Below are 13,340 nucleotides of genomic sequence, written 5' to 3' on the forward strand. Positions count from 1 at the left end.
GCCAGTCTTATCCTGAGATGAGAAGTATTTGTAAAGTGTTAGCATGCCATCTAGAACAAATTTCCATAAAGTGAATGGATAATGTCTTTTTAAAAAAAAACATTTTTATGAGTATTTTGCCTGCATGAAAGTATACTTGCCTGCTGGCACCCTCAGACCAGAAGAGAGCATTAAACTCCCCTAGAACTGGAGGTACAGCCAGTTATAAGCATGTGGCCTCTGAAAAATGAACTTGTATCCTCTGCAAGAACAGCCAATGCTCTTAACCACTGAGCCACCCCTCCAGTCCTCATGCCTGAATATGCATGCAAATATGAAACACAGACAAAAAAAAGGGGGGGGAGTGGTGACTCAATTAAAAGAAATTCATGTTAATATGGATATTAGCCCAAATGCTTGAATTACCCTAGATGCACAGAACATATGAAACTCAAGAAGGATGACCAAAATGCAAATGCTTCACTCCTTCTTTAAAAGGGGAACAAGAATGCCCTTGGGAGGGAATAGGGAGGCAAAGTTTAGAACAGAGGCTGAAGGAACACCCATTCAGAGCCTGCCCCACATGTGGCCCATACATATAGATAAGATAGATGAAGCAAAGAAGTGCAGGCTGACAGGAACTGGATGTAGATCTCTCCTAAGAGACGCAGCCAGAATACAGCAAATACATAGGCGAATGCCAGCAGCAAACCACTGAACTGAGAACGGAACCCCCGTTGAAGGAATCAGAGAAAGGACTGGAAGAGTTTGAAGGGGCTGGAGACCCCATATGAACAACAATGCCAACCAATGAGAGCTTCCAGGGACTAAGCCACTACCCAAAGACTATACATGGACTGACCCTGGACTCTGACCTCATAGGTAGCAATGAATAGCCTAGTAAGAGTACCAGTGGAAGGGGAAGCCCTTGGTCCTGCCAAGACTGAACCCCCACTGAACGTGATTGTTGTGTGTGGGGGGGCGGTAATGGGGAGGAGGATGGGGAGGGGAACACCCATATAGAAGGGGAGGGCAAGGGGTTAGGGGATGTTTGCCTGGAAACCGGGAAAGGTAATAACAATTGAAATGTAAATAAGAAATACCCAATTTAATAAAGATGGAAAGAAAAAAAGCCCTTCATATTTAAAAAATGTAGATGTTTATGTGCGTTTTAGTGTTTTTATTTGCAAGGTTTGAAATAAAGTGTGCTGGTTAATTTTGTGTCAATTTGACACAGTCTAGTCATTTGGGAGATGAGAACCTCAATTAAGAAAATGACCCCATAAGACAGGGTTGCAAACAAACCTTAGTGACTGGGTGAGGGCCCAGCCCATTGTGAGTGGTCATCCCTGGGCTGGTGATCCTAGGTTCTAACAGTCTAGGCTGATTGTTTAGGTCCAATAAGCATCACCCTTCCATGGTCTCTGCATCAGCTCCTACCTCCAGGTTTCTGCCCTGGAGACTTCCTTCAACGAATTACAATTTGGAAATATAAGGCAAATAAAATAACTTTTTCTGGGGAGAGGCACATCAGATAGGGACCCCAAGACAGACCAACATATGGACACCACCAAAAGTCAACTTGCTGAACCAATGAGTTTTATTGGAGTTACTTACAGGATCAGAAATTACCCAGACAGTTGCATCACCAACGCCCATTCCAACATGGGTGACAGCTCACAAAACCTGGGTAATGTGGAAGACACTGCACAGTCTGCAGGCAGCTAAACAGGCCTGAGTGTGCAATTTCCAAGTGACTCTGGTCCTAACCTCTTCTAGGCAACTGAACTGGCTTCTCCTCCTTCCAGGCAGCTGGTTGGGTCAGTCATCATTGAACTGGTTGTTTTTTTTTTGTTTGTTTTTTTTTTTTGTTTTGTTTTGGTTTGGTTTTTTCTTTTTTCTTTTTCCTGTCTATTTTACAGCTCAGATTATAAGTCTTTGCAGTTTAGCACTTTTCCTCTTAAGCAGGACTCTCAGCTTTTGATTACTCTGGCAGGAGACCTAGGTAGGGGAATCTGGTCAGTTTTAGGGACTTCCTGAAGCTATTTTGATGAGTTCTTCACCTTTTTTAGAGAGCCTCCCTGCAGGATAGAATGGTTTTGTTGTTTTCAGGTCCCTGTCCCAGTTGTGTCCCACCCCCAACACCCCTACCCCCGCCCAGAGACAGGGCTTCTCTGTAGTCCCAACTGTCCTGTAATTTGATATGTAGACTAGGCTGGCTTCAAACTCAGAAATCCACCTGCCTCTGCTGGGATTAAAGGCTCCAAGAAAACATGTTATAAAACACCAACCAGCTTTTGGTCATGGTATTTCATCAAGTAATGCTAACCCTAACTAAAGACATAAAGTTTATAAAATATTGTGTATAAATGTCCAAATGCATTCCTGTGAACAAATGCAATAGTTTAGTGATCAGGGGACAATCTTGGGTGCAGTTCCTGGTCTTCCACCTTTTTTGGGAAATGGTCTCTGTTTACCACCCCAATGTCAGGTTAACTGGCCATCAAGCTTCCAGATATTCTGTCCATACCTCCCATCTTGCTAGCTAGCATATAGCATTCATGTTCCCTAGGATTCAAACTTTGGTTTTCACACATACATAGCAAACATTAGTGGGTGATCACTGCAGCCTCAAATCACCTTCCAATTGCATGTCTCTTACTTAAAAGCTCCCCCCAACCCCCATTCTTTTAATCCTAGCACTTGGGAGGCAGAGGCAGGTGGATCTGACTCTGAAGTTTTAGAGTGAGTTCCAGGACAGTCAGGATATACACAGAGAAATTCTGTCTCAAGAAACAACAAATTAAAAAAAAAAAAAGGTGGGGGGATTCTTTTTTTTTTTTAATAGAGAAAAGTTTTAAAAGATACAAATTCTACCAAAAAATAGTTTAAATGTTTTCTTTTCTGTCTTGTAAGAGTATAAAAGCACATTTAGCCAATTTGGGGCAGGGTAGATGGCTCTGCGTCCAGTGAATATGCCTTTTACAGAGGACCTGGGTTTGGTTCCCAGCACATCATCAATTTGTAACTCTAGTTCAGGGGTTTTCCCCTACTGAGCCTTCCTGGTGCACGTGAAAGCCTTTGTTCTTTTGGAGGAACATCCTGGCCTTTCTATTTGGTCTTGAGGAGTAACACCTGGACTGAACATCTTTGATGTAAGCTTTTGGTTTTGGTTTGTTTTCCTGCTGAGAATGCAAACTCACTTTCTCTATTGTGCTTCCCAGGAGTTAATCTCCACCCTGTGGTTGGGGTATATGTATTGTAAAGCTCAGTAAAACTTTGGCATTCTCTCTTAACACAATGTCTGTGTGTTGTTTTTAAATCCCGCAGGCCTACACTAGGTTCTTGGTACTGTGACAGCCTGGGCATTATCAGTTCTCAACCTTCCTAAAGCTGCCATCCTTGAATGCAGCTCATGCTATGGTGACCCCCAACTATAAAACCACTTTCATTGTTACTTTATAATTATAATTTTGCTGTTATGAATCATAATATAAATATCTGATCAGGGATTTTTGATATGCCATCCCTGTTAAAAGGTCATTTGACCCCTGACAACCCACAGGTTGAGAACTGATGCCCTAGGTCTAGATTAGTGTATGCACATGGTACATATAAATTCGTACAGGCCACACATACATAAAAATTAAAAATTTTAAAATTATCCACAAGTACACACACTGAATATCTACAGAGCACAAAGACAGATAAAATGTCTGCAGCACTGTGTCTCACAAGTGATCTAAAAAAAACTAAATTCCTGGAGATAGGGAGTCATACTTTTTTGTGCTGTTTATAAATTTAATTTTTAGTCCATCTGAGCTTTCTTTGATGAATGGGATGACAACAATCAATTCAATTTTCTTCAACAGTTTTCAATGAACAGTGTCTCGTGGCCAGAATAACTCTTAAAAGCCATTGTTAATGTATGCCTTCATTCATATTTTTACCCATTTCCTATTAACCCGTCTATATTTACACTATTTTAAATTTAATAACACTTATGAAAAATGTGATGTATCTTTCTGGTACAGCAAGTTCCTTCTAATTTTTCTTCTTTCATCAGTTTACACTTACACATGAGATTTTAAATTATATTTAAAACAAGTCTTGTGGTCTTTGGACTGGACTCACATATTAAACCAAAGGAAATGAGATGTTTACAACAGTCAAAATGTTATCAAGTGCTTATGAGCTTCTGGGTCCCTCCACCAAGGAAATCATGTACACTATATATGCCTTTAGCAAATATGTACACTCACACTATGTATGCCAAAGCACACTGAATACACACACCATGTATGCCTACTGTGCATGTACACACACTACACTTACAGTACATTCATGTCTACATGCTATACACTGTATCTACAGTACATGTACATACACACTATATACACCCACCGTGAATATGCGCACACATACCATATCACCTACAGCAGGCTTAGATACACCCACAGTACACTCATACTATGCACTATATACCTATACACAAAACAGACACCCATGGTTCATATCTATAAACATACTATTGTGCCTACAGCACTGTAAAAGTTTTGTAGTCACGGATACAGTGGTCAGGACTGTATCTGAGCTGTAGCCACCATGTGACAGAGCACCCTGTAAGTGGAACTGATCGTCCATGTTACAACAGTAAACCAGGAATGAAGTCCAGGGACACCTGCACAAAACTTAAAAAGCAAGTTTAATGACATCTGTACAAGATTTATTTTTCATTAACCACAATACTTTAGAGTGAGAATATACACCTAATACAGAGGAGTGATTCAGAATCCACCATGTTTATAAGGAGAGAGCCCAGGCCAACAGCTTTGTACCCCAGCGCAGGAAGTGCTTCAGTCATGTTCTTTAAGTAAGCTGTGAAGGACAGTGCCAGATCTACCATTTCTTATGACAAATGGTCTGGAGAACAGACAGCAATGCTTCATTTACTCTGCTATGCTGGTGGGCGGCAAACTCCGTTAGCCTGCACATGATCTCCAAATTTTGTATAAGCATTTGTTTGAGCCAATTTCCCAGGACTTGATGTTTAAGTAAGTAATTTCTCTGAAAATTGATGGCTGTTAACACTGACGTAAGACTAAGAACCAAGAACACTGCCACCTTTAAGAGAATACCCAGTCTCACTGAATTTAGTACAATCACAGTATTTAAACATGTAAGAACCAAAGTATTTATCTTCTTTTTTTTTTTTTTAACAAATCACTCAACCCAAGAGCCGTGTTGACAACTTCCCTGGGTATAATCCAGCAGCACTCTTCTAACACTGGAATCAGGCCTAAAATGAAGATCTTCATGGCAGACATTGGTCCTGTAAAGTAACAGGTCCTGCACCCAGGAGGCAGACCCATCCCTGGCTCAGGAAGGAGGTTTAAATTAAGGTGCCAGCTAGTGCAGGAGGAAGGAGGCAGTGACTGCAGCTAAGCAGCAGGGGACCAGAGAGGGAGCATTTCCTTTGGAAAAGAATAAGCACCTCCTTCCAAATAGTCTAGGGGTCAGAAACCAAGGAAAATTTCTACACGATAACAAAAGCACAGAAGAGCCACTTCTCTATGAACCCCTATGACTTCTGCTTGAACCTCTGGTAAAAACGAACATTTTACACAGTATTACTAAAAGCAGTCACCAACAGAAAAGGTCAATACTTCTTCCAGATGTCAGTTAAGGGTGTCACATTCCAACCTTGAATTTTAACGTCCCCCCTCTTAAGAGCCCTACACTTGGATAAAAATAAATATTCCAAGCTAAAAAGCTCAAGAACACACTAAAAAATGAACTCTAACAGATGGATACCGAATGCAGTTTTTGTTTTGCTTTTTAGTTGTTTCTTATTATCTCAGATTAGTGTACTTCATTGAATAATGCTTAAGGACAGAGCTTAATAAACAGATGAATCTTAGCTCCTGGGCAATTCCTCTTGCATATATGAGGAAAAACAGAAAAGAGGAAAAAACAGACAAAAACCACAGCCCCAATACACCATCTGGAAGGTTTCTTACTCTGGTTTACAGCGAGAATTGGGAGGTCATTTAAACAAACACTATGTGCTCCTCTTCCCATTACCTGCAGAAACCAGTTGCCTGCAAGCTCACATGGCCTCTGCTAGTAGGTGTATGAACCCTCTTGTGCTGATAACCTTAGATGCTGTTTGGTCTGTACAGACTATATTGAGGTGAGGAGTGTGCAAACTGTTCCTGAGGAATCATTCACGTGTGCAAATCTGCAACCTGACAGAAAGTAAACGACAGGGGGGCAGCAGCTAGACAGGTCTGAGACATGCAGTGTCATGACCAGGGACATCCATTCCTCTGCAGTCTCACCAACACTCAAACCAACTTCATTCTAGCAAACAGGGGAACAGGTGACTTGTAATAAAAGACTGAGAAGTTTTAGTAATGCACTGTATCATTACTAATTGTGAATGCAAGTTAGAGTTTCTTCTTGCTAACCCTGCTTAGGTGCCACTAAATTCTACTTTCTGCCCCCAGGAAAATGATTCTTGTCAGGTCAGGGTGCAGTTATGATAGCAGGTCACCAGATAATCTAAGCATAAGGTCAACCTTTAAAATGAGCATGGTCTCTCAACACTATCATCCGTTTACTTTTTAAACCATCACTTGAAGATAACCCACCTGGTTTTCTTTTTTTTTAAAAGGCCTACTTTTAGGCAAATAAAACCATACTAGCCATCTAGCCAAATCAACTATATTACAGTGACTAACTGATCTATACCATTTGACTGTTAAGGATCTGATTGAGAAAAACAGTCCTCAGCAGGGGTAGAAAAACTGTACTGGTAAGAGCACAAGTACACTTGAAAAGAAAATATTTCCAGGAAATACAAAATGAGGCAGAACAGATTTTATTTCCTCGTAGTTGGAGATTAAGACTTCTGTAAAGACTTCAATTAACAAGAAGTGTCAATTTCACCTGAAGTTTACAAACTGTAAAGCCTTGCTAAACCACCAGGACACAGTCCTCAGGAGCACACTCATTTTCCCCATGCCTTTCAGTACCAGCAAAGTGGTGCTAGGCTTTGACTCTGAGAATGAGAATTTCAGAGGCTTTCCTCTGCCTATTTTGTGCTAATGCAGAATGAGTATGACTAACTTTGAGTTACTAACACAAAAGCACCCACTTTAATGCCAATTTATTTAATATAATGCTTTTATAGGGAAAGTTCTTTTGGAGAGAAAGAAGAGCACTCTCTCCTGGGGGAGCAGGAGGGCATAATTAAGACACGGAACCACTATGTTTCAACTATTATGAACTATTCTTGAAACTATTATGTTTCAAGAAATGCTCCAACTTTACTATTGTCAAAAATATTAAAGCTGGGTAGAAGAAACCACTTCCAAATGATATTTACAACTTTGTGGTGAGCATTCCATCAGAAAAGTAAACTGGGTTTTTTGATAAAATGAAAAATTTCCCTTGACATTAGAGCAGAAAAAGCTATACAGACCATAAGAGCCCACTTGTCCCTACTCAGGGTTTTTCAATGTAACCCAAATGGAATGAGCCAATTAAACCCCCCATAAACTCTACCAACTGCAGACAAGTACCTGAAAGAATCAAGCTGTCAACCCTTAACTATTCCTCCCCTGGAACATTGTTTACAAACACAGGACTGCTACTGGGTAATGTTCTTGTCCCTGGTGTTCCACTTCTAACTCTACTGCCCACTGAATTGGTAGCAGTAGCATTAGGTGCATTCTCTAAATGGTCAGCATCACTGTCTGATGGAGCCTGGTAGCACAAAGCTAATGCTCACTTCACATTCAAGCAAAATTGAGAAGAAAAATACTTTTTCCTTGCTATGTCTAGTTTTGTTATTACTGAAAAACAACTGGATAAGCTTCAGACTTTTGTGAAGAACTAAAGAGCACAGTTGGTGTAGGAAACGGGTAATACAACTTTACCACAGCTGAAAGGAGCCTTCAAACAACAGTGCAAACTCTCCCTGTTGCACTTGATATCAAACATGATGTTTACGAGATGCAGGGTAGAGCTGACCTTTTTTCGTATTAAATACACCCAATAAAATGAGATGGACCATAGTTGGCTTTAAAACCATTCATCCAGAGAGGGACCAAGGGAGCAACCCCCTCTGTTGGGCAATCTCTACAGTATCATAGCCCTAACCCAGGGCTCCACCCCACTTGAAGCTGAGATCAGATGAGGGGATAGCAGAATGGAAACCACTCAGTAAGAGTTGGTCCCCAGGAGAGCTGGGACAGCCAGGTGAATTCTGACCAGCCTCTAGTGCTTCCATTTTCTCAATCAGGTTCTGCTACAAACACAAAGCCATACAGAGGCTTTGGTGGGCCAGTTTGAAGCATCGTGAGATTGATGACATGGTCACATAGCTGCAAAGTGCACAGAGCTCAAGGCACACAGTTGAAAACGGGAATTGACAGGGAAAGTGATAGTGAAAGCAGTTAGCATTTTCCTCCACAAGACTAATTGCTAAACATAGACCAATCTGAATTTAAAACAGATTGTTTGGGGAATGGGTGAAAACACTGTATTGTAATATCTGCTTGGTTTTAAAGCAAAGATATCTTGACATGTGACACCATGTTCCAAGTCCACAAATGAACAAGACGAGGGCTTTAAAAAAAAAAAGATTCTTTCGTTCTTGTATTTCTGGAGGAAGCTGATTCAAATGTTGAGCTTCCCTTTAGCAACGGCCGCTCTCCAAGACACTTGCTCTGTAGATTAAAAGATTGTCCCACTTCAAATCACCCCCCAGTCTAGCAGCAATTGTTTTTGTTAGTTCTTGTTTTTAAAAACTGAAAATCAAAGAAAGAAGTCCGGTATCCTCTCTGAGAACAGCCTCTGACAGAGCTCCTGAGTGGTGCAGGCCCCACTGTGCCTGGAACAGTTTCTGTAGCTCCAGTGTGTCTTCTCTCGGGAGAAACGTAGTTCAACAGTCACTATCTATACCCTCTGGAACTTGCACAAGCGGATGGACTGTCTGAAAAGAAGTCAGAAGAAGAAAAACCATGAGGAACAGAGAGCACTCTGTAAATGCAAGTCCATTTTCCTCCTGATCTCTATCCCCTGGTGTGTTTATTTTAAAAAAACAACACAGTTCTGAGATAAGTGAAAACGAACCAATATCACCAGAACTGATCTTGGGGCATTACCTCATTCCTGAGTATGATTAAAGAATCTGGGTGGTCTCTTGGCACCTGCTTAATAAGCCCAAGGAATGAATGACCCCAACTCCACAGACCAAGCTGGGCCATCTAGACTATACCTCTAACCACATGGTCTCCATTATTAAGCCCTAGAAGCTGGCCCACATCACGATCCCATCGAAACAGGAAAAGCATTATCACTCACTGTAAGCCAACTCATCTCCAGCTCTCTTCCGGGACTGGTCACCTCTGGGGATAAGAAAAGAGAAAGCAGTCAACAGAGCTGACTGGTCTACCACAACACCAGAAGCAATAAACTAATGTTCATGATAGTACAAACAGCAAATGCTTAAGGTTTTAACCCAACAGCCTGAACACTGAACACCAGCTGACTCTTTTTACCCTGCGTGTTCTTAGCTCAAGGGTGTATATATCTGTTAAATATAGAAAGTTATTAGATGAAGGATCATCTATAAAGATGTTTTGCACTGAGTACTAGAAACAGGTGCAAACTAACATGTTTTTGAAAACAACTCAGGATTCTGCTAACAATATCCTTAGTAACCTGCATCAACTAGCAAAACTTTAAATATCAAACGGTGGTTAAAAATCTTCCCCTCAAGTCCCCAAATGAGACTTTGAGAATCTCAAAGCCTTTGGAAGTCCTAATCTATGGTGCTTGAAGACTGACTTTTGTGGTGGAAAACAAATCTTCACATACAATGCCCAGCCTAGTGGTGGTCAAGGTCTGTACTACAGTTAAGAGTGGTTGTGAGGGGATTGGGGATTTAGCTCAGTGGTAAAGCGCTTGCCTAGGAAGCGCAAGGCCCTGGGTTCGGTCCCCAGCTCCGGAAAAAAAAGAACCAAAAAAAAAAAAAAAAAAAAGAGTGGTTGTGAATGGGCCATAAGCCTCCCATGAATCCCACTTCTGGCTTCCCAGACACTAACTTGGACTCCAATGCTTAAGCAATGAGTAGTAATGGCACCAGTTGCTTGTCAATCAACCAAGGGTGCAACTTATCCATCTTTCCTGAACCCTTTTCTTAGCTTCTTCTGACCTTTCTCCTACCCATTGTTGCCATTGTTGTTGGCTTTGCTGAATACTGTCACAGAGCACTTTTCCTTCTCCATATATATTCTTCCCTCTTTCCAAAGATGCAAATCATACCAGCTCTGTGGCCCCAGGATTTATAGGCAGCTCTGATTTCTGAGATCTGAAGGACCAGCATCTTCATCATTAAACACATACTGAAATTTACCATATGCACAATACAGTGTGTGTCCAGCTCCATCCTCAGAACATCTTCAGGCTTGCTATTTATTATGCTTGATAAGAGCAACAGTGAGCATATATAAAGGTATAAGATAGTTCGCACCTCTGATTAAAACCCATCATAGCTTTCCATTAGCTCAAAATCAATTCCGATTCATTTCCCAGTCCAGTGTCATGGCTCTGGCCTGTCTCTCCCACCTCATTTTACAGCTTACTTTGGGGCTGGTAATCTTTTTCTTGTTTGCCACTCTCTCCCCAAGGCATTCACAGAGCTCTCTTTCTCTTCTCCTCAGCTCAGTTATCCTCTTGAAGGCCAATACCACATCATACTTCATTCTCTGTCTTCACAGCATTAACATTTTGTACTTGAAATTCTTTACAATGAGCATCTAGAAAAAATTCCATTGTGTTTTCCAGGAATAGCCCTGAACAGCCTAAAATGACGATATCCAACTTTGTGACCTATCAAAGCCAGACAAGCAACATACATTGTTGAAACCAAAGATGCACAACTTTATGTCTGGGACCTCTACAACAAAGCATCCATTCCTACTTTCTCATCAGTTAAAAAAATAGAAGATGGGTAAGTAACAGGCTGAAATGCAGGTATGAAAAACAGCAGACAGAACAAAGTAGCTGATGTAGATGCCAAAGAGAATACCTGACTTGTGAAGTCTGCCAGTTGTACACTGTCCTCAGCTATGAAATGAAAAAGGCCACATACAGGGGCCACCATCTTGACTCAAAACACAGCAGTATCTTTACAAGGTACTACTGTATTGCAGAAACCGAGGTCACCTCTTCTCAGATGGAATATTTTATTTGTGGGATGCTTGTCAGGACTTAATGGTCACTCTAGCCCAGGCCCTCTGTTTTCTGTTTCCAATAAGCTTACTCTCCACAGAGTAATTTCTGACAGCGACACCAACCTGCTTCTTCTCCCCAACCAATTCAGTTACAGGAGAGAAAGGCATATCACATTTTCTGTATCCATTCCTCTGTTGAAGGGCATCTGGGTTCTTTCCAGCTTCTGGCTATTATAAATAAGGCTGCTATGAACATAGTGGAGCATGGGTCTTTGTTGTATGTTGGGCCATCTTTTGGGTATATGCCCAGGAGAGGTATAGCTGGGTCCTCAGGTAGTGCAATGTCCAATTTTCTGAGGAACCTCCAGACTCATTTCCAGAATGGTTGTACCAGTCTGTAATCCCACCAACAATGGAGGCGTGTTCCTCTTTCTCCACATCCTCGCCAGCATCTGCTGTCACCCGAGGTTTTTCCGGAGCTGAGGACCAAACCCAGGGCCTTGCGCTGGCACTGAGCTAAATCCCCAACCCCCTGAGTTTTTATCTTAGCCATTCTAACTGGTGTGAGGTGGAATCTGAGGGTTGTTTTGATATGCATTTCCCTGATGACTAAGGATGTTGAACATTTCTTTAGGTGCTTTTTGGCCATTCGATAATCCTCAGCTGAGAATGTTTTGTTTAGCTCTGTACCCTGTTTTTTAATAGGGTTATTTGGCTCTCTGGAATCTAACTTCTTAAGTTCTTTGTATATTTTGGATATTAGCCCTTCAACAGAGGAATGGATTTAAAAATGTGATACATCTACACAGTGGAGTACTACTCAGCTATCAAAAATAATGACTTCATGAAATTCATAGGCAAATGGAATGACCTAGAAAATATCATCCTGAGTGAGGTAACTCAATCACAGAAAAACACACTTGGTATGTACTCATTGATAAGTGGATATTAGCCCAAAAGCTCGAATTACCCAAGATGCAATCCACAGACCACAGGAAGCTCAAGGAGGATGACCAAAACACGGATGTTCCCACTCCTTCTTAAAAGGGGAAAAAAATATCCATAGGAGGGGATATGGAAGCAAAGTTTAAAGCAGCAACTGAAGGAACCCCACATGTGGCCCATATATATACAGCCACCAAAACTAGATAGGATTGATGAAACTTAAAAGTGCATGCTGAAAGGGATCAGATATAGATCTCTCCTGAGAGACACATCCAGAGCATGTCCAATACAGAGGTCAATGCTAGCAGCAAACCACTGAACTGAGAACAAGACCCCCTTGGGGGGAATTAGAGGAAGGATTGAAAGAGTATGGGGGGAATACCCGTATAGGGGACGGGGAAGGGAGGGGAAGGGAGGGGAAGGGATGGAGCTTATGGATAGGAAACTGGAAAAGGGAATAACATTTGAAATGTAAGTAAAGAAACAGATCTAATAAAAAATTTAAAGGGGGGGCTACGATGCTTTTAGCTTACTATGTCTATTCTAGTCTTCTTTCTATTTCCATATACCTAAAGATCCACTATAGAGGACAGATCTGAAGACATTGCATATTATGTAAAAAACATTTCAAGATTTTGATACAAAATGCAGAGCTCAGAACACTGGTGAAATAAAACTGACAAATAAGCAGTAAAAGTGTTAACAGTCTGTGTGTTTTGAGTTTCTCTCCCCTTTCACATTAGTGAACTAAGTTTTCTCTAAATGATCCTAGCTAGCTAATGACTATGGGAACATTAGAGTGACAGGGCATTACACAGAAGGTCCATGACACAAGCAGAGATAGGCTTTCTACAGAGGCTAAGCATGGCATCCTTTCTGACAGGTGACAGCAAGCCTAAAGAATGAGTTCTAGGTTACCTTTGGTAGGGCCTATTCTGTTCAAAGAATCTGTGAGAACTATTTATAAGGCAGAGTACAATCCTCACAGTAAATGTGTGTTGGGGTGACCTTCCTTACACTGTCTTAAGGTGTCTCTGTTTTCTCAATTGTTGATTACTACAGAGGCTGGGGGCTAGGTACTGACACTATGTTGGTACTGTCATTTCTATACGATCCTTCCCTACCTTCCCAAAACAGGAAGGTCAGGCAACCTAAGAGATTTCTGACATT

At 41.3% G+C, this 13,340-nt stretch overlaps 1 protein-coding gene across 5 annotated transcripts in view; it reads right to left on the bottom strand.

The window, feature by feature from the left end:
- Nucleotides 1-4,666: 4,666 nt before the first annotated feature.
- The window catches only part of Cacul1 (CDK2-associated, cullin domain 1), a 59,910-nt gene continuing 51,236 nt past the window's right edge, over nt 4,667-13,340 (bottom strand). For 3 of the 5 annotated variants that reach the window (XM_039085812.2, XM_039085806.2, XM_063270019.1), the window contains 2 exons: nt 9,352-9,395; nt 4,668-8,980 (listed from right to left, as the gene is read on the bottom strand). In XM_039085812.2, the coding sequence (XP_038941740.1) occupies nt 8,940-8,980; nt 9,352-9,395 (85 nt within the window). In that variant the 3' untranslated portion in view covers nt 4,668-8,939. Of the gene's footprint in view, nt 8,981-9,351; nt 9,396-13,340 lie in introns of all 5 variants that reach the window. The other 2 variants (NM_001014248.2, NM_001416001.1) reach the window with 1 other exon arrangement.

Source organism: Rattus norvegicus, chromosome 1 (assembly GCF_036323735.1).
Source record: "Rattus norvegicus strain BN/NHsdMcwi chromosome 1, GRCr8, whole genome shotgun sequence".
Classification (NCBI taxonomy): Eukaryota; Metazoa; Chordata; class Mammalia; order Rodentia; family Muridae; genus Rattus; species Rattus norvegicus.